The sequence below is a fragment of the Onychomys torridus genome, chromosome 15 (assembly GCF_903995425.1).
Source record: "Onychomys torridus chromosome 15, mOncTor1.1, whole genome shotgun sequence".
In the NCBI taxonomy this organism is placed as follows: Eukaryota; Metazoa; Chordata; class Mammalia; order Rodentia; family Cricetidae; genus Onychomys; species Onychomys torridus.
In genome coordinates, this window is record NC_050457.1 from 24,367,055 (window position 1) to 24,385,172 (window position 18,118).

Below are 18,118 nucleotides of genomic sequence, written 5' to 3' on the forward strand. Positions count from 1 at the left end.
ACAAAGTAGACAGATAAGCAACATACAGGTATGTTTCACTATTCTAAATGAAATCTAAGAAATATATAGATTTAAAATGAATGTATCCTGTATTTCTATGAGTGAGAGACTATTCAACTTCACTTTAGAAGGCATCACATGAATTTCCAAAATTCGGTGGATAAAAAGCATCATCGATTTCCCAAAGTAATACTGAATGCACTTGTCAGAAGGGGCAAACAAAATGGACAGACATTAAATACTGTTTTCTTTTTTTAAAGATTTATTTATGTTCATTGGTATTTTGCCAGGCAGTAGTGGTACACACCAAACACTCAGGAGTCTGAAGCAGGCAGATCTTTGTGAGTTTGAGGCTAACCTAGGCTATAGAGTGAGTTCCAGGAAAGGCGCAAAGCTACACATAGAAACCCTGTCTCAAAAAAACAAAACAAGGGCTGGAGAGATGGCTCAGCGGTTAAGAGCACAGGCTGCTCTTCCAGAGGTCCTGAGTTCAATTCCCAGCAACCACATGGTGGCTCACAACCATCTGTAATGAGACCTGGTGCCCCCTTCTGGCCTGCAAGGACACATGCAGGCAGAATACTATATACATAATAAATAAATAAATCTTTTTAAAAAAATAAATAACTATAAAAAAAAATCTTTTACCTTTGATCTGACAGTAAATGTATCTTTAATTTTATGACAAACTGTCCTATTTTCCAAAGTTACTATATTATACTTATAATTATATACTTATAATTATATACTATATATTTATAGTTTATATCTATATATACATATTATATATTACATTTATATTTATATATACCTATTATATATATATATATTACACACAAAAAAATATTGGATTCAAACCAGCAATGTATGAAGATCCTAGTTGTTTTTAAAACCTTGGATTGTCAGTTTTTCTGAAATTCAATCAATGAAAAGCATGAGACTTTAAAAAAATCTAAATCTCTACACTAGAAATACAGCAAATGTACAGAAATCAGAGATCATTTTGACTTCTGCAAAAGTAAGCTAGTTTTTGTGGGTCAGTATCCTTTTAAAGCAGAATAAACATGCAGGTTTTTCTCTCACTAAGTGTGGAGAGTCTCTAGGAACCCTACTCTTACCTCCAGGTCAGTTTCCATGAAATCAAAGACAAGGCTAATGTTAGATTTATGTCCAAATGCATCAAGGAGCTGCAAAGCAAAGCAGTTAAATTGTTATTCTCTATTTAACGTTAGAATTTATCACTGAAGTAATTTTAAAAAGTTATTTGCTCCCCTCCACCCACAAAGTACTGGTAAACCCACGGCCTTGTTCTACCATAAAGATATATCCCCCAGTCCTTGGGGTTGGTTTTGTTTTGTTTTTTTTTGGGGGGGGGGCATGGTGGGTTTTCAAGACAGGATTTCTCTGTGTGGCTTTGTGCCTTTTCCTGGAACTCGCTCTGTAGACCAGGCTGGCCTCCAACTCACAGAGATCCACCTGCCTGGGATTACAGGCGTGTGCCACCCCTGCCACCCCCCCCCCCCCCTGGCTTAAATTTTTACTGTTTTTTTTTTTTTTTTTACTGGAGCTGAGGAACGAACCCAGGACCTTGCACTTGCTAGGCAAGCGCTCTACCACTGAGCTAAACCTCCCCCCCCCCCACACACTTAAATTTTTAAACTGCTGGTAATTTCCTGCAAACCTGAAAGTCTTTTATTAAATTTAACATTTGCCCCATTTTTTTTTCAATAGGAGTTAGTTTTCTCGGGCACAAAAATATTAAACCTTATTTAACAAATTCACTAAAAACTTAAAAAAAAAACCTCCTCTCCTTAAACCCCCAAGAATTAGAATAAATAAGTTAATGAAAATTTCACAGCCCTAGTGGTGGTGGTGGTGGTGGTGGTTGCACACACCTTAATGCCAGCACTCGGGAGGCAGAGGCAGGTGGATTTCTGAGTTTGAGGCCAGCCTGGACTACAGAGAGAGTTCCAGGACAGGCTACACAGAAAAACCCTGTCTCAAAAAACAAAACAATAAAAAAAAAAAAAAAAAAAAGAAGAGAAAATTTTACCTTACTATCTAGTTGAAAAAAATTTCTGGGACTGGGGATATGGCTCAGCAGTTAAAGCCCTTGACATACAAACATGAGGATTGGACCAGAGTTCAGATTTCAGAAACCATGTAAAAGTCAGGTAAGAAAGGTGTGGCTGCAATTCCAGCCTTGGAAGGTGAAGACGGGTTTCCCAGAGCAAGTTAACTAACAAAACTACCCAAATCACCGAGTTCTGGTTTTGAGTGAGATTCTGCCTCAATGCATAAAATGGAAAAGTAATAGAAAATGATATCCTATATAAACCTCAGCCCACCCAATACACATGCACAGACAAAACATGGGTAAATACACATGCACACATACCACACACTCAAAATGTGAGAAAAGAAAAACATTCTTAATTTTTATAAAACTTTTTGCCAGGCATGGTGGCAGCATATGCCTTTAATCCCAGCACTCAGGAGGCAGAGGCAAATGGATCTCTGAGTCAGAGGATACAGAGTGAATTCTAGGATAGGCAGGGCTACACGGAGAAACCCTGACTCAAAAAAACAAATACAAATATCTAAGCAAAATGCTTAAGAAAATTCTTGCCAAGTACAGTGATATACACTTGTAGTTCCAGTACCGTAATTACTGTAACTAACTGTAACAGGCCCCACACCTTAGCACAACTGACTCCATGATGGAAGTCCCATTCAGGTCATAAAACTCAGCGTGTAAGCAGTAACACTTGCCAATGAAAACACAGACCTAACCCATCACAGTCCACAGCTCTGGGAAAACGCACTAACCTTCTTCTTTGGCTTCTGTAGTTCCAACTGTGGCCAACTGTTCTTGTTAACTGAAGAATGTCAACCCTGAATGTGGTTTTTGTGCTCAAAAGCTCACCTTGAGAACAGCTTGGTGTTACACTGGGTTCCAAACACTCAGTGTGCTTGCCAGCCAGTTAATGAGACTGTCTATTGGCTTAAGCCATGCCTGAGCTGTCTCTTCTCTGGTGGATACCCCACAAACACTAATTACTTGGGAAACAAGACAGAAGCACCTGAGCCCATGAGTTCAAAGCTACACTGCACAAAAGGCTGCCCAACAGGGTTGGGGATTTAGCTTAGCTCAGTGGTAGAGCGCTTGCCTAGCAAGAGCAAGGCCCTGGGTTCAATCCTCAGCTCCAAAAAAAAAAAAAAAAGGGCCGCCCAACAAAGAGTATCTTCTAAATCACATCCGCCATCCTTTGAATGTGTGATTGTCCATGGCAGGCCCCACTGCAGACACCATAAATGTTTTCAGCTGGCTAGCCTGAAAAAAGATCAAAAGAACACACTCCAGCCCTCCCGCAGCCAAAAGAAAGGATCTGTATTTGACTGCAATTGCTTCCTCTTAACCCCGTGGCTACAGCTCTCTAGGATTTGAATCATCTCTGACAAAAGTAGCCTGTTTGCAATGTCTGACTCACCTCATCAGTTATAGTCACAATGCTAATGATACTACTTCTAGCAAAAATGGGACAGAAGATACATTTTAGCGGGGTGGTAGTAGTACACACTTTTAATCCCAGCACTTGGGAGGCAGAGACAGGTGGATCTCAGTGAGTTTGAGGCCAGCTTGGTCTACAAAGCAAATTCCAGGACAGCCAGGACTGTTACACAAAGACAACCTGACTCGGAAAAGAATTTCAAGCTGATCAACTTTCAAGGCTTATCTCTATCAACTCATCCTGCTGAGCCTCTGATCAATATTCATCATATTCAGAATATGGAGAATCCCCAAAAGCAAACAACTTAGATCATACTCACACCAATTATATTTGGATGACTTAGCTCCTGTAACAATTTTATCTCTCTTAAGGCTGTTCTATTTATACCTATGGAAAAAGAATGCAAAAAAATGAACAATAATTCTGAAATCTCAAACCTTTTACACATTTTTTTTTTTGGAAAGTCACTTCAAGAAATAAACATTTCACACACAAAAATGAGTATATGTATGAGAAAGTTCTTTTTCTCACATTGTTTTAAAGTAGTTTAACATATGGGGCTGGAATGATGGCTCAGAAGTTAAGAGTTCAATTCCCAACAACCAGATAGTAGTTCACAACTATCTATAATTTGATCTGGTGCCCTCTTCTGGCAAGTAGGCAGAACACTATATACATAATAAATCTTTAAAAAGCAGCTTAACATAGTCTATGAAAAATGATGAAGAAAATACTTGCTTCTATATCATTCTGAAAATCATTACAATAACATATACAGACATGTAACGGACAAGTGGTAATAGGGTCTTTTCTCTTGTCCTATAGCTAAAGGAAGACTGTGTGCTAATAGCAAATTAGCACTGAGGATGCCTTTTTTCAATAGAATGACAGAAATCAAAATTAAAACCCAATGCTGGCACTTTCACAGATGATGACATTTTCACAGATAAACAGGACCCGACACTCTAAAAGGCTTGAGAATAAGAAGTAAATGTTTCCCCAGTGTGTCCATTCCAGGATAACTTTGTGTTCTTCTGTGAAGATGTATCCCTGAATCTCTCAAAGCAATTAGAAAACCAGGAATGCAAAAGGCAATGACTTACAACAGCCCCAGCAGTACTGAGGACATCCAGACAAGGGCCCGACAACCTCACTGCCCTCCACTTACATGATCTGAATCCTTGTAATGCACAAATGTTCTTTCTGACGGGACACTCTTTACTCTCTAGACCAGTGGTTCTCAGCATTCCTAATTCTGTGACCCTTTAAAACAATTCATGTTGTAATGACCCCAAGTATAAATTTTTGTTGCTACTTCACAACTGTAATTTTGCTGTTATGAATCATAATGTAATTATCTGATCAAGATATCTGATATGCCACCCTGTGAAAGGGATGTTCAATCTCCAAAGGAGTCAAGCCCAGAAGTCGAGAGCCACTGTTCTGGAGACACTAATAAATGCTACAGAATTATCATCAGCTCTAATTGATATTTTCCTCATCTCCTCAGATCAAAATAAACACAGCTCTTATTTGATTAAATTATATTTAATACTTACCATCTTTAGCTTCTGACCTGTGTCCAAGTTTGATCTGGGAGAGAAGGGGAGCGGGGAAGAAAACAAAACATATACATTAACAATGTGTTTAGGATGGAGATGGTTCATGGGCTAGAACACTCATGGGCTGATTCTAAAGAATCTAAGTGCAATTCTCAGTACCCATACAACAGTTCACAATCGCCAGTTCTAATGGGATCTAATGCCCACTTCTGACCTTGGATAGAACTAGGCATGTAGTGCACAGACATACATGGAAGTAAAACACTGATACACATAAAATAACAAACATTTTAGAAATAAAACCAAACAAAAACTCACCATGGGTTAATATATAATCTATATGCACAAAGGTGTAGCTACAAACAGGACCAACATAATGGTGCACTCCTGTAGTCTCAATACTTGAGAGGCAAAGCCTGGGCTCCATAGTAAGATTCTGCCTCAAATAAATCAAACAGCTGAGACTGGATGGAGGTGCAGTCCTTTCAACTCAGCACTCACACTGAGTTCTAGACACTGTCTTTAAAAAATGAGCCACAGTAAAAGCATGTAGCGATAATATGTAGCTCAGGAGAACTGGAAATCCAAAGGCTGAAGGTATTGCTCAGGAGCAGAGTCACAACACGTCCAAGGCAGAATGTGAGCTCCAGCATAGCAGGACCAAAGTGAATCAATCATCTTCTTCAAGTTTCTGAACTACACATTTAAGCAGCTGAACTCACAAGGCTCATCTGATACTCTACAATCTGAGGTTAATCCCCTGGACTCCCACAAGCTGTCCTGACCTTCAGAGCATACTGTGGTACGTGTAAACACTCACAAGTAGTAACTGACTCCTTCATGCTCCGCCTTTTTTGCTTTTTGGGTGTTTTTTGAGACAGGGTTTCTCTATGTAGCCCTGGCTGTACTGGAACTCAATCTATAGACCAGACTGGCCTCAAATTCACATTGCCTGCCTGCCTCTGGCTCCCGAGGAGTGCTGGGATTAAAGGTGTACCACCACCACCAGGTTTGAGTTTAAGTTCTGTTTATTTTGCTTTGTTTTTGAGAGAGGGTCTTGCTGTATGTAGTCCAGGGTGGCCCGAACTTTCAAATCCACATCTCAGCCTCTAAAATGCTAGGATTACATGTGTTAATCATCACACCCAGACCTCTTTCACCTTTTCAAGTTAAATACATACTGGATAACTGAGAGTATGCTAATTTATTTCCCCCAAATTACTTCTATTTAGTATACTTGGGAGAAAAAAGTAACATGAAAATAACACATATGTCCAATTTTCACAAAGCAAACTTACAAAATGTGATGGATGTAAGAAATGGTTAACACTGACTAAGCAAAGCATAACATCATGTTAGGAAGTTTAGTCTTTTTTTTTGTTTGTTTGGTTTTTTTTTTTTTTTTTTTTGAGACAGGGTTTCTCTGTATAGCTTTGGTGCCTGTCCTGGATCTCACTCTGTAGGCCAGGCTGGCCTCAAACTCACAGAAATCTGCCTGCGTCTGCCTCCCCGAGTGCTGGGATTAAAGGGTGCACCACCACCACTAGGAAATTTAGTCTTACACAAAGCAATGACCAGGTTAAAGAGTATTCTGCTCCTTAACTACTTTATACAAGAGTTGTCTATCACTGAAAGGATTACCTCTGGAAAACACTTATTCTTCCTTAAAAAATGTTCCTAATGTATGCTACAAAGAGAACCTTCTATTTAAAAATGAGCCTCGTATTATAGCACAAATGTAAGACACAGGGAACTGACAAACCAATTATGAAATTTATATGGGAAAAACTCAAAATAGACACACAATAAAAACAGACTAATCTCAGAGACTAGAGAGATAGTTCAGTGGTTAAGGGCCCTGGCTGTTCTTCCAGAGGACCCAGGTTCAATTCCCAGCACCTACATATCAGCCCCCAACTGTCTGCATCTCCAGTTCCAGGGGACCTGCCACTGTCATGTAGGTAAAACACATGCACACAAATTTTAAAAAAAGAAAAAAAAAATAAGAATCTCAAATTGGGTGGTGGTGGCACACACCTTTAATCCCAGCACTTGGAAGGCAAGTGGATCTCTGTGAATTTGAGGCCAGCCTGGTCTGCAAAGGAAGTTCTAAGACAGCTAGGGCTACACAGAGAAACTCTCTCTCAAAAACAAAAAACAAAACAAAAAAGAACAGAAACAAACAAGAATAATCTCATGAAGTTCTTTATCACCAAGATTTAAGTGATTAGTATTTTGCTACACTTAAGCCAGCTAAAATTTTAAAACAACTCCAAGACTCCACTCCATTCCCCCTTATACACTTATACACATCCTCTAATAGAGCAGCATGTGCTCTCACCCATAGAAATAGAGACAAACACAAAATACTTCAAAATTAAAAAACAAAGATCAATAATACAGGCTAGGAATGTGGCTCAATGACAAAGCACTTACCTAGAATGCTCAAGGCCCTGGGCTCAATCTACATATGCACTCATGTAGGCACATATGCATACATATACATACAATTTTAAAGGGGAGAGGAGTCCTGGGATTGGTTCAGTGGTAACACTGGCTCTACACGCATGAGGATGTGAATTCAAGTCCCCAGCACCCGGTAAAAGGCCAGCCATGGCTACGTGTGCCTCAAGTCCCATCACTGGACAGAAAGATTCGAGAGGGCTTGCTGGTGAGCCAGCCAGCCAATCAGCCTGCCTTGCTAGCCAAACCAATATAGCAAGCACCTGCTTGTATTGACAGACCTTGTTTCAAAGACAATTAAAGCAAAGAACAATGGAGGAAGTCATCAGATGTCCTACTCCAGCGGCCTGTGCACGAGGAGACCTGAAAATCATGTGCCTGCACCACAAACACCTATAAGCTGTACTCATACAGCAATGTACACACAGATAATGACCCAAAAGCCAACAGGGCAAACTGGCTAAGTTAGGTGGGAAACAGGAAACACATAGCAATTCCATGTCATTAAAAAAAAAAATTTATGTGCATGGGTGTTTTGCCTGCACGTATGTCTGTGGACCACATGCATGCCTTGAGCCTGTGGAGGACAGAAGGTGTTGGCTCTCCTGGAACAGGAGTAGCAGACAGTTGTTAGTCACCACACGAATTCTGGGAACCAAACTTAGGTCTTCTATAAGAACAGCCAGTGCTCCTAACTGCTAAAGCAGTCACATCAGCAGTATTTTAAGAAGTCCAAGTCATAATAAATGCAAAAGCAGTTTAATGAGTCTTTTTTTTTTTTTTTGTAAAATCAAAGAGGGTGTTAACACACGAACATAAGTAGAAATTATGAGTTTTGGAAAAGGAAGGTTCACAGCACCAAATCCTCAATGCTCACAGAAGAAAAGTACAAATGCTGTCTGAGGTGGGGGAGGGGAGACCCACAAACGAGCTACTCCAGATGTTCTGGAGATAAGTATCAGTGCAAAACCGAATAACCAAAACAAGAGATGGTATAGTATGTTAAAAGCCTTTGCTTGTTAGTAACTTGAAACCACAAAAATGAATTATTTGAAATGAAATAAAAAGAGCATTTAAGTCACCTTCAAGGAAGAACCATTTTGTAATGATACAGGATACCTACCACAGGGGACAGAGGCAGGAGTTTAAGATCATTCTCTCTTACACAGTAACTTTGCAGTCAGGTCATAGGGCTTTTCAAAAGGAGAAACAAGCTGGATTCTAAATTCTAATGAATGTTAAAAGCAGACAAGAAAACCCACTTGTACTTCCAATTACAAAATCCACTATGTCGACCATGTGAAAAGACTATCAGTCAACTCAAGGTCTTCTCTGTTTTAGATACAGAGTGCACTGTTTGCCCAGGCTGGATTGAACTCCTAGACTCAGATGGTCTTCCTATATGTCTCCTAAGAACACACTCCACTGTACCCAGATAAGTCAGCACAGGTGAGTAAGAGCACTCACTGGCTGCTCTTCCAGAGGACCTGGGTTTGACGCCTCCCACTGCCCATGTGGTAGCTTACAATCGTCTGTAACACCAGTCTCAGGATAAGACACTCTTTTGGCCTCTATACATAGTTGTACAGATAAACACGCAGGCAGAACAAATGCCTACAGATGTGCTCATCACAGTCCAGGTATAATGTGAACAGAGTTTGGTGGGCAATGAACTCAGATGGAAGGATTTCAGATTATGATGACATGAAAATGACACAGAATGAAGAATTACAAAGAACAGGGAAGAAAAGTGGAACACCTGTTTTGCTGCATATACAGAGAGGGAGAGAAACCTAAATAATAAGAATTCAGCCACACCAAGTTCTAGATAGAAAACACAGCAACCTTGAAAGAGAAAATACAACAATCCGGGGACTAGAACAAATTTCACATGTCCAAAGGAATAGAAAGGTCAGTGTGGCTGGGATAAGATGACCCAGAAGTAGACCTGAAGATGACAAAGCCATCATCAGAGTTAAGAGGGATGATGGACAGTGGCTCATACAATAATATCATTTGAGAGACTGAGGTCTGCCTGGGCTATATAAAGAGTTCCAGGCCAACTGAGGCTACAGAGTTCCCATCTTTTGTTTGTTTGTTTTCTGAGACAAGGTTTCTCTGTGTAGCTTTGCACCTTTCCTGGATCTTGCTCTGTAGACCAGGCTGGCCTGGAACTCAGAGATCCGCCTGGCTCTGATACCCTGGGACTAAAGGCGTGCGCCACCACTGTCTGGCCAGAGTTCCCATCTCAAGAAAAGAGATATTTAAGAGGTTTGTGGTGTTTTGTTTGCTATTGTTTGTTTTTCAAAGCAGTGGGCTTCACATATACTAGGCAAATACTCTACCGCTGAGCCAAGGCCTCCTTTTATTTTTTATTTTGAGACAGGGTCTTACTAAGTTGCCTATGCTAGCCTTGAAATTCACTCTTTAGCCCAGGCAGGTATTGAATTTTATATGTGTATGTATATTTGAGCTTGTGCAGGCCAGATGATAGCTCAACTGTCCTTCCTTAGACACTGTCCATCTTGGTTTTTTTAGACAGTGTCTCTCATTGAAATTCACCAAACAGGGTAGGCTGCATGGAGCTAGCCTTGGGGAGTTGCCTATCTGCACCTCCCCAGTACTGGGAAATACTGCCTTTGGATTCTCTTGCTTCAACCTTTGGAGTAGCTGGGATTACAAGTATTAGTCACCACGTACAGCTAAGAGTATCAAGAGTTTAGTGAAATATGGCAGTAGATCACAAATCACAAGCTGGAAAACAAGAATATGAGAAGTGAAAAAATAAAAAACAGGGGCCAGCAAGATTGCTCACTGGGTGAAGGTACTTGCTGCCAAGTTGGAGTTCAATTCCCAGAACCTACAGATGGAAAGAGAACCAGCTCCACAGTTGTCCTGAGTTTCACATGCGCTGTGGTACACACACCCCACCCAGAATTATTTATTTATTTACTTATACAAAAGTAATTTCTTAAAACAAAGATAATAATAGCAGAAACACCTGAAAAGAAGATGGAAGCCTGACCATCCACACTTCAAGGGAGTAATGAGTTTACAAAGGAGGAAACATTCAAAGTAGCACAGGAAAACGGAGGTCAACGACACCAACAGGCCCAAGGTCTGTGAGGAAAAACCGTGGCCCTCAGATGGCTAGAGTTCAGCAGTGTGAGAAAGAGCAGCCAACAACTGCACTCTAGTCCTCTCTAGTCCTGGCCTCAGCAATCACTAGCGGTGTGATCGTGAAGTCATCCACCTAGCCTCAGGGACCGCAAGCATGAGACAGGACACCTTTACCTATTTTACAGGCTGTGTGGAAGGGCAGGTTGGGGGGGAAATCTGTCAAAGTGTCTGGCACACAGGAAACTATGTCACAAGTGTTGTCAATGAATAAGTTTAAAAATCACTTCAATCATTTTAGAAAGGGCACTGCATCTGTGTTGTTAATGCCGATAAAAACATTTCTGTACAGATAACATAGATATAACAACCTGAGGCCTGGAAAGATCATGGCATCCCAAAGAATTGAGGAGATGGTAGTACTTGCCTCCTTGGCCAAAAACCAACTTGTTTTTAACTTTTGGGGTTTTTTTGAGACAGGGTTTCTCTGTGTAGCTTTGCGCCTTTCCTGGAACTCTATAGCCCAGGCTGGCCCAACTCACAGAGATCCGCCTGCCTCTGCCTGTGCTGGGATTAAAGGCATACGCCACCACCGCCCCAGCAACAACCAACTTTTATGGAACAAAAAGTTCTAGTTTTTATTGTTTCAACAATAACTGGTTCAGTTCGAGTTCCATCTTAAAACACAATACACTAATAAATACTATTGTCTCTAGAAATCGTGTAATTTCCACAGTCAGTGCGTATTAAAATGAAGCCAAACGTCGTGCATATCTGCAATCCCAGTACTCGGCAAGCAGAGGCAGGGGGGTTTCCTCGGGTTGGAAACCAACCTGGACCACACAGCAAGACTGTCTCAAGAGCAATCAACTCATCAACCGATCAACTAATAATACACAACTATTTTCTTGAAGAATTGCCCGGCGTGGCGGCGCACGCCTGCAAACCCAACACTTGCAAGGCAGAAGCGGAAGTCTAGCAGCAAGCTGTAGGCCAGCCGTGTCTACATAGCTAGCTCAGTGCCGGCGAGGGCTACGTGGCAGGCAAGACACACAAAGACTGGAGAGGCAACAACGTAAAAAGGTAACTCACTTTCTTAATGGCGACAATTTGGTTGGTGTTCTTATCTCTGGCCTTATAGACCGTAGCAAACTACAAAGAAACACAGTAACAAATTCGTGAGAGGTCTTCGCGTGATGATGGTTGGTTTGGGTTGTCCTCCCCCACTCTTTTTTTTTTTTTAAGCCGGGTTCTGGAGCGGACTCGCAGCGGCTTGCTAGGTGGTCGGGCGGCCTCTTCTCCAGGAGGGTGGAAGCGGGGCACCGTTCGGGCCAGCCTCCCCCAAGGAGAGCCCGCGGTGGCCAGGATGTGCCTGCGCCAGAATGGCCGCGCGGGCCCGAATCAGCCCAGGGCCTCACCTGTCCCTCCCCGAGGAAGTCCAGTTTCTCATAGCGCTTCGCTCGAGACTTCACGTCCACAGCCATGCGGGTGAGAAGCCAGACTCCAGACGAAAGCCGGGACCTCCACCCCCGCAGGAATTTAAAGCGTCTGAACGCTCCCAACAGCTACTTCCGTTCACGGAACGCACACAAGCCACCATAGCGGAAGTGTGGGCGGGGCCAGCCCTACGGAAGCCGAACTGGGCTATGGGCCTCCCCCTCCCCCTGCCACGTGCGCACTGTGGCCGGAAGCGACGTGTCTTTGATGGCTGTCAATTTGTGCATGTCTTCTGTCTTCGTCTTTTTTACTGGGATTTGCGTCACTTCCAACGATAGGTCAGCGTTCTGGCATGGTGTTTCCGAGTTCGGAGTTGAGCTCGGGCTTGGCCTTGCACCGGTCTTGCTTTGCGTTGTCCTGGCGCCTCAGTCGCTATGGACGCCAAACCTCTCCAGGACAGCCAAGTTCTTAAAGACTCATTTATACAGAAACAGGCCTAGGGAAGCAAAACCCAGCCTTGATGAACATTATGTTATAGAATAGGTCTTTTGTCTTCTCTAAAATCGAAACTAATGAATGAAGAGAAACACACAGCGTTTAAACATAGTCACAGTGTCCGCTGTGCAATTAGTAATTACGCTTCAAGCCTATCTGTCAATTACTGGCTCCAGCAAAAGACTCCATTTGGGCCATACATATTTTTGCTTACACATCGCTCCAGTTTGCAGGGTGGAGGGTGGAGAGAGGTTTTGCTGAGACCTCAATTTCTTGGTGGATTTAAGAATTGATTTTCACATTGTTGAGCTTTTTTCTCACGAGGAAACCAATGAAGCCGAAATTGCTTCTAAGGCAAGAACCACACGTTTTAATACCTTTGCTTTTAATTTTTATTTTATGTGTATGGGTATTTTGCCTGCATGTGTGTCTGTGAATATGTGTACATTGCCCATTGAGGTCAAGAGAAGGCATTAGCTGGGTGGTGGTGGCGGCACACGCCTGTAATTGGATCTCTGTGAGTTCGAGGCCAGCCTGGTCTACAGAGCTAGTCCAGGACAGGCTCCAAAGCTACAGAGAAACCCTGTCTAGAAAAGAGAGAGAGAGAGAGAGAGAGAGAGAGAGAGAGAGAGAGGGAGGGAGGGAGGGAGGGAGGGAGGGAGGGAGACGAGAGAGACAGAGAGAGAGAGAGAGAGACAGAGAGAGAGAGAGGGAGAGGAGGCATTGAATCCTCAGGAACTGGAGTTACAGATGGCTATGAGCCACCATGTGGGTGCTGAGAACTGAATGTGGGTCCTCTGGAAGAACAAGTGCTCTCAAGAGCTGAACCATCTGTAAGGCCCTTAATAACCTCTGTTAATAAAATCTATGAGATCATTAGTTTGAATTAAGCTTCTACACAGAGTTCACCAGATCAAGCCAAAAGGGAGTCAAGCATCCTTAAGTTCTACAGTAAGCAGAAACTAAGTTACTTATCTGACTGTCCAAGAAACTAGCAGCCAGATCTCCCAAACTGGCCCGTTTTAGGTGACATAAAGAAGTGCCTTAACCCTTATGAAAAAGTAAAGTCAGCTCAGTTAACCAATCCGATTCCCCCTGCCATTCCTGGTTCTTGTTCCATCCCCAGACATGCCTAGCTCGGCCAGGCATGGCAGGGCGCTTAAGCAGTCTGGAAGTTAGGGCAGGAACCTTGCAATTTCCAAGAGAGCCTGGGCTACAAACAACAACAAAAACATGTTTTGCTATTGTTCCTTGGGAGTTCATTCTAAAATTCTGTAATGAATTCTACCCAATTCATGAATCACAAAATTCTGGAACAACAACATAACCAACCTGGTTGTGATTAGAATCCAACTTCGTAGTTAACATTAATCACTGCAATTAAAAAAAAAACTCATTTAAGATGCATTCGTGCCTTTAATGCCAGCATCCCCTTGTGGAAGATTAAAAGATAATCGGGTCCAACTATTTAAGTCTACACAGTGAGATCCTGTCTCAGAAAGAGTTAACTGTGAGGCATGATGATAAGCGTTATGAAATCCCAGCACTCTGGAGGCAGAGGCAGGTGGATCTCTGTGAGTTCCAGGCCAGCCTGGGCTACAGAGTGAGTTCCAGGAAAGGTGCAAAGCTACACAGAGAAACCGTCTGGGGGGGGGGGGGGGGAGAGAAAAAAAAAGAAATGTCACAGAAAATTCGCTGGATTTCAATACAATAGACTAATTTTTTTATTCCATTTTATTTATTGTCATTATGGCAGGGGTGCCACGGTACACATTTGAAGGTCAGGTCTTCAGGCTTGATGGTTGGAATCTTTTTTTTCCCTGCTGGTCCATCTCTCTGGTCCCAGATGATGTTTTAAAAGGTTTGCTGAAAGACTAGACCATAGACCGAAAGAGCAAGGAAAACCAAGACGATCTGTTGGAGAATTATTGTGGTAAAACAGATGGCTTCACTAGAGTGATACTAAATTTTGACTCCTAGCCTGTAGGATCCACTAACAGGCTAATCCCAAAGTTCTGAGCTGGAGCAGCTGTCAAAATGGCATTCCACCCCTCCCCCCTTTCTTTACAACGGATGTTTCTAAAACTTAGCGTCTTAATTTTTAGGGACATGTTGGAGATAGCAACAGAGTACAAAGACTGGTAATTGAGATGCTGGTATAGTGTAGTAGTGGCTCTGGATCCAGAATGCCTGCTTTTGAATACTGGCCAACCAGCATTCAGTCACTAGGTGAATGACTTAAAGTGATTTCCTTCTCAATAATAGGACCTACTCCAACACGGCTGGAAAGGTTAAATGACTTTGCCCGGGTAAAGCAAATGTCTGGCAAGTGGTTAGGTAGCTATTGCTTCAGCCCTCTGTCACCATTTAGGACCAAGTAAAACACATACAGACTACAGAAACCCATCTATTTTGTTTTGAAGCCATGGGATTGAATCTAAGGCCTTGTGAATGCTAGGCAAGAGCTCACTGAACTATCCACAGCCCCAAAGTAATCTGTGTATGTGTTTTTGTGTGGTGTATGCATACATTTAGGGGGCGTTAATGCAGCAGACAGTCAGTGTTGAGTGTCTTCTTCAATCACTCCATCTGGGTTTCTGACAGTCTAAGCCCAGGGTTCACCAATTCAGCTAGTCTGGCTGGCCAGAGTTCCAGGGTCCTGCCTTTCTGCCTTCTCAGAAGGAGGATCCCAAGTACATAGCTACTCCCAGCTTTTTACGTGGGTGCTGAGGCCCTCAGGACTGCTTGGCAAGCACTCTACTGATGGAGCCATGTCCTCACCCCTAAATAATTTTATTTGGAAAAAATATATATAATTGGGCATGTCAGTTCATGCCTTTAATCCCAGCATTGCCGAAGCAGGGATTTCTATGAGTTTGAAGCCATGCAGGTCTATGTAGTACATTCCAGGTTAGCCAAACTACCTAAGACCCTGTCAAAAACAAAAACAAAAAATGAATTATATACTTTTCATGTTACCAGAATAGCTTACTACTAACATCAAATATAAACCCTTATTGCTCATTAGGGCAACATTCATAGCACAGAACTTATAAGAAAAACAAGGAGTTGGGGATTTAGCTCAGTGGTAGAGCACTTGCCTAGCAAGTGCAAGGCCCTGGGTTCAGTCCTCAGCTTCAGAAAAAAACAAAACAAAAACAAATCAACTCTGGAATGATAAAAAAGTAAAGATTAGGGGCTGGAGAGATGGCTCAGAGGTTAAGAGCACTGGCTGTTCTTCCAGAGGCCCTGAGTTCAATTCCCAGCAACCACATGGTGGCTCACAACCATCTGTAATGAGATCTGGTGCCTTCTTCTGGCCTGCAGGCCAAACACTCACTGTACACATAATAAATAATAAATAAATGTTTAAAAAAAAGTAAAGATTAGCCCACGGGCAATTGAACAAACATGGAAAATAACACAATTCTAGTGTCCATTGATCATGGGTTACTCATTAAGGATGCCTTCTTTATAAAATATATTGTAGAAATCATTACAAGTATGGAAGAGGATTTAGTCAGCTTTGTGAAGACTAGCAGGAGAACCTTTATAGTTTCATTGGTTGCCTAGTAAGTTGGATTTTGAGACTCAGACATTAAGATAGTCAAAGTTATCAAGATTTGCAAGTATGATCACAAACAATAAGATAAATGAAACATTTTCCCAAACAGTAATTTTTAGTAAAGTATTTGTTCCTATGCTATATTCATCTTACCTATTATTTATACATTGTGGCGACCCATTGGGCTTGGGTTCTGGAACCCTGACTAGAACGGTGATGGAATGAAGAAGTGATAGACAGACACACGTACAGTAATGCTGGGGTTCTCCCACTGCTCCTAAAACCTCAGCCTATGAATCAGTAGAGCTCACGGGGGTGGGGAGTGTGGCAGGGTGGGGGTCTCTGTAGGTCAGCAATCTTAGGCTGGAAAAACAACAGGAAGGAAGAAGCTGCAGCTCTTAGTTTCCACAGTCACTGATCAATCATTCATAAACACTAATACGTGGTCTCTCTGAGCCTATCCAGGTAAGGCGTTAGCTACCATTCCTGAGCAGCTGAAGCTTTGGAGTCCTGGACATGGCCATGCTCATGTTAACATTCACTCAGGACTTCACTCACAGTTGTGACACTCCCTATAATAGACACTTTTTCTGAATATAAGTACATATAATCTTTTATATTATCTTCATAGTCTTAATTCCACTGCCAGCTTTTATTTAAATTACATTTTTATTACTTAGAATAGGGTATGATTACATCAGATAACCTTGTGAATGAAAAAAGCCAGATATTTAATAATAGTGGAAATATCTCACTGCTCCTCATCCAATTTCAGGGAAAAAAACTTCCTTATAGCAGGAATTGTGTTTCATAAATTATCTTTATGTCTAAACAAACAGAAAAGAGGAAATTTGATCATTTACTAGATACTGTGTGCTTATAACAGCTCATGACTGGTAACACTTCATAATCAAGAGGAAGTTAATAGGCTAACATGTAAAAATGTGACTTTAATAGGTATGCAGGCCAGCTTGCAGAGAAGCTGACCAATATACATAGAGGAGATACAAGTGGCCATCTAGAGTTCCCATACTTCACTCTTTGCAGAATACTTATTAAGGTTGTTTAATGTACAATTTTTATTTGACATTTTCGAAGTCCTGTATTGTAAAGATAATCCTTTTGTCTGACAGCAAACAGCAAGCACAGTGGTCATTCTGGGCCTCCACGCTGAAAAGAGAAGCATAAAGGAAGGAGATGAAGTAAGAAATTGACCATAATTTATATAATAAAAATGGTCTTCAGGCTCTGCCTGGTTTTTTGAGACAATATCTCACTCTGTAACCCAGGCTGGCCTAGAAATATAAAGCTCAGACTGGCCTCTGAGAAATCATGGCACGCTGGGTGGTGGTGGCACAGGCCTTTAATCCCAGCACTCGGGAGGCAGAGGCAGGTGGATCTCTGTGAGTTCGAGGCCAGCCTGGTCTACAGAGTGAGATCCAGGACAGGCACCAAAACTACACAGAGAAACCGTCTCGAAAAACAAAACAACAACAACAAAAACAAAACAAAAATTCAGGGTTTTGCAGAGTTTGGAGGCATTTACAGTAAATGTTATAAATTCAGATCTAGAAAGGATTCAATATTGATGACAAAGCTAGGTGTAATGGTGGACTCTTTAATCCCAGCATGTGGGAGGAAAAGGCAGGTGAGTTTGAGGCCAGCCTGGTCTACACAGAAATTTCCAGGACAGCCAGGGCTGCATAGAAAAACCCTGTCTCGGGCTGGAGAGATGGCTCAGAGATTAAGAGCACTGGCTGCTCTTCCAGAGGTCCTGAGTTCAATTCCCAGCAACCACATGGTGGCTCACAACCATCTATAATGAGACCTGGCGCCCTCTTCTGGTGTGCGGGCATACATGCAGCAGAACAATATATACACTTTAAATGAATAAATAGATCTTTAAAAAAAAAAAAAAAAAAAAAAGACCTTGTCTCAAAAAAAAGATTGATGATTGATGATATGAG

At 41.9% G+C, this 18,118-nt stretch overlaps 2 protein-coding genes across 2 annotated transcripts in view; both read right to left on the reverse strand.

Annotated features, from left to right (window-relative positions):
- Positions 1-12,290, reverse strand: part of Cdk7 (cyclin dependent kinase 7) — a 31,787-nt gene extending 19,497 nt beyond the window's left edge. The window contains exons 1-5 of the mRNA XM_036207125.1: positions 12,073-12,290; positions 11,747-11,806; positions 5,072-5,105; positions 3,832-3,899; positions 1,119-1,187 (exon numbers count right to left, since the gene is read on the reverse strand). Of these exons, the coding sequence (XP_036063018.1) occupies positions 1,119-1,187; positions 3,832-3,899; positions 5,072-5,105; positions 11,747-11,806; positions 12,073-12,138 (297 nt within the window). The 5' untranslated portion in view covers positions 12,139-12,290. The remainder of the gene's footprint in view (positions 1-1,118; positions 1,188-3,831; positions 3,900-5,071; positions 5,106-11,746; positions 11,807-12,072) is intronic.
- A 4,498-nt stretch (positions 12,291-16,788) lies between these two features.
- The window catches only part of Mrps36 (mitochondrial ribosomal protein S36), a 9,137-nt gene continuing 7,807 nt past the window's right edge, over positions 16,789-18,118 (reverse strand). Inside the window, exon 4 of the mRNA XM_036207126.1 lies at positions 16,789-17,321. Within this exon, the coding sequence (XP_036063019.1) occupies positions 17,304-17,321 (18 nt within the window). The 3' untranslated portion in view covers positions 16,789-17,303. The remainder of the gene's footprint in view (positions 17,322-18,118) is intronic.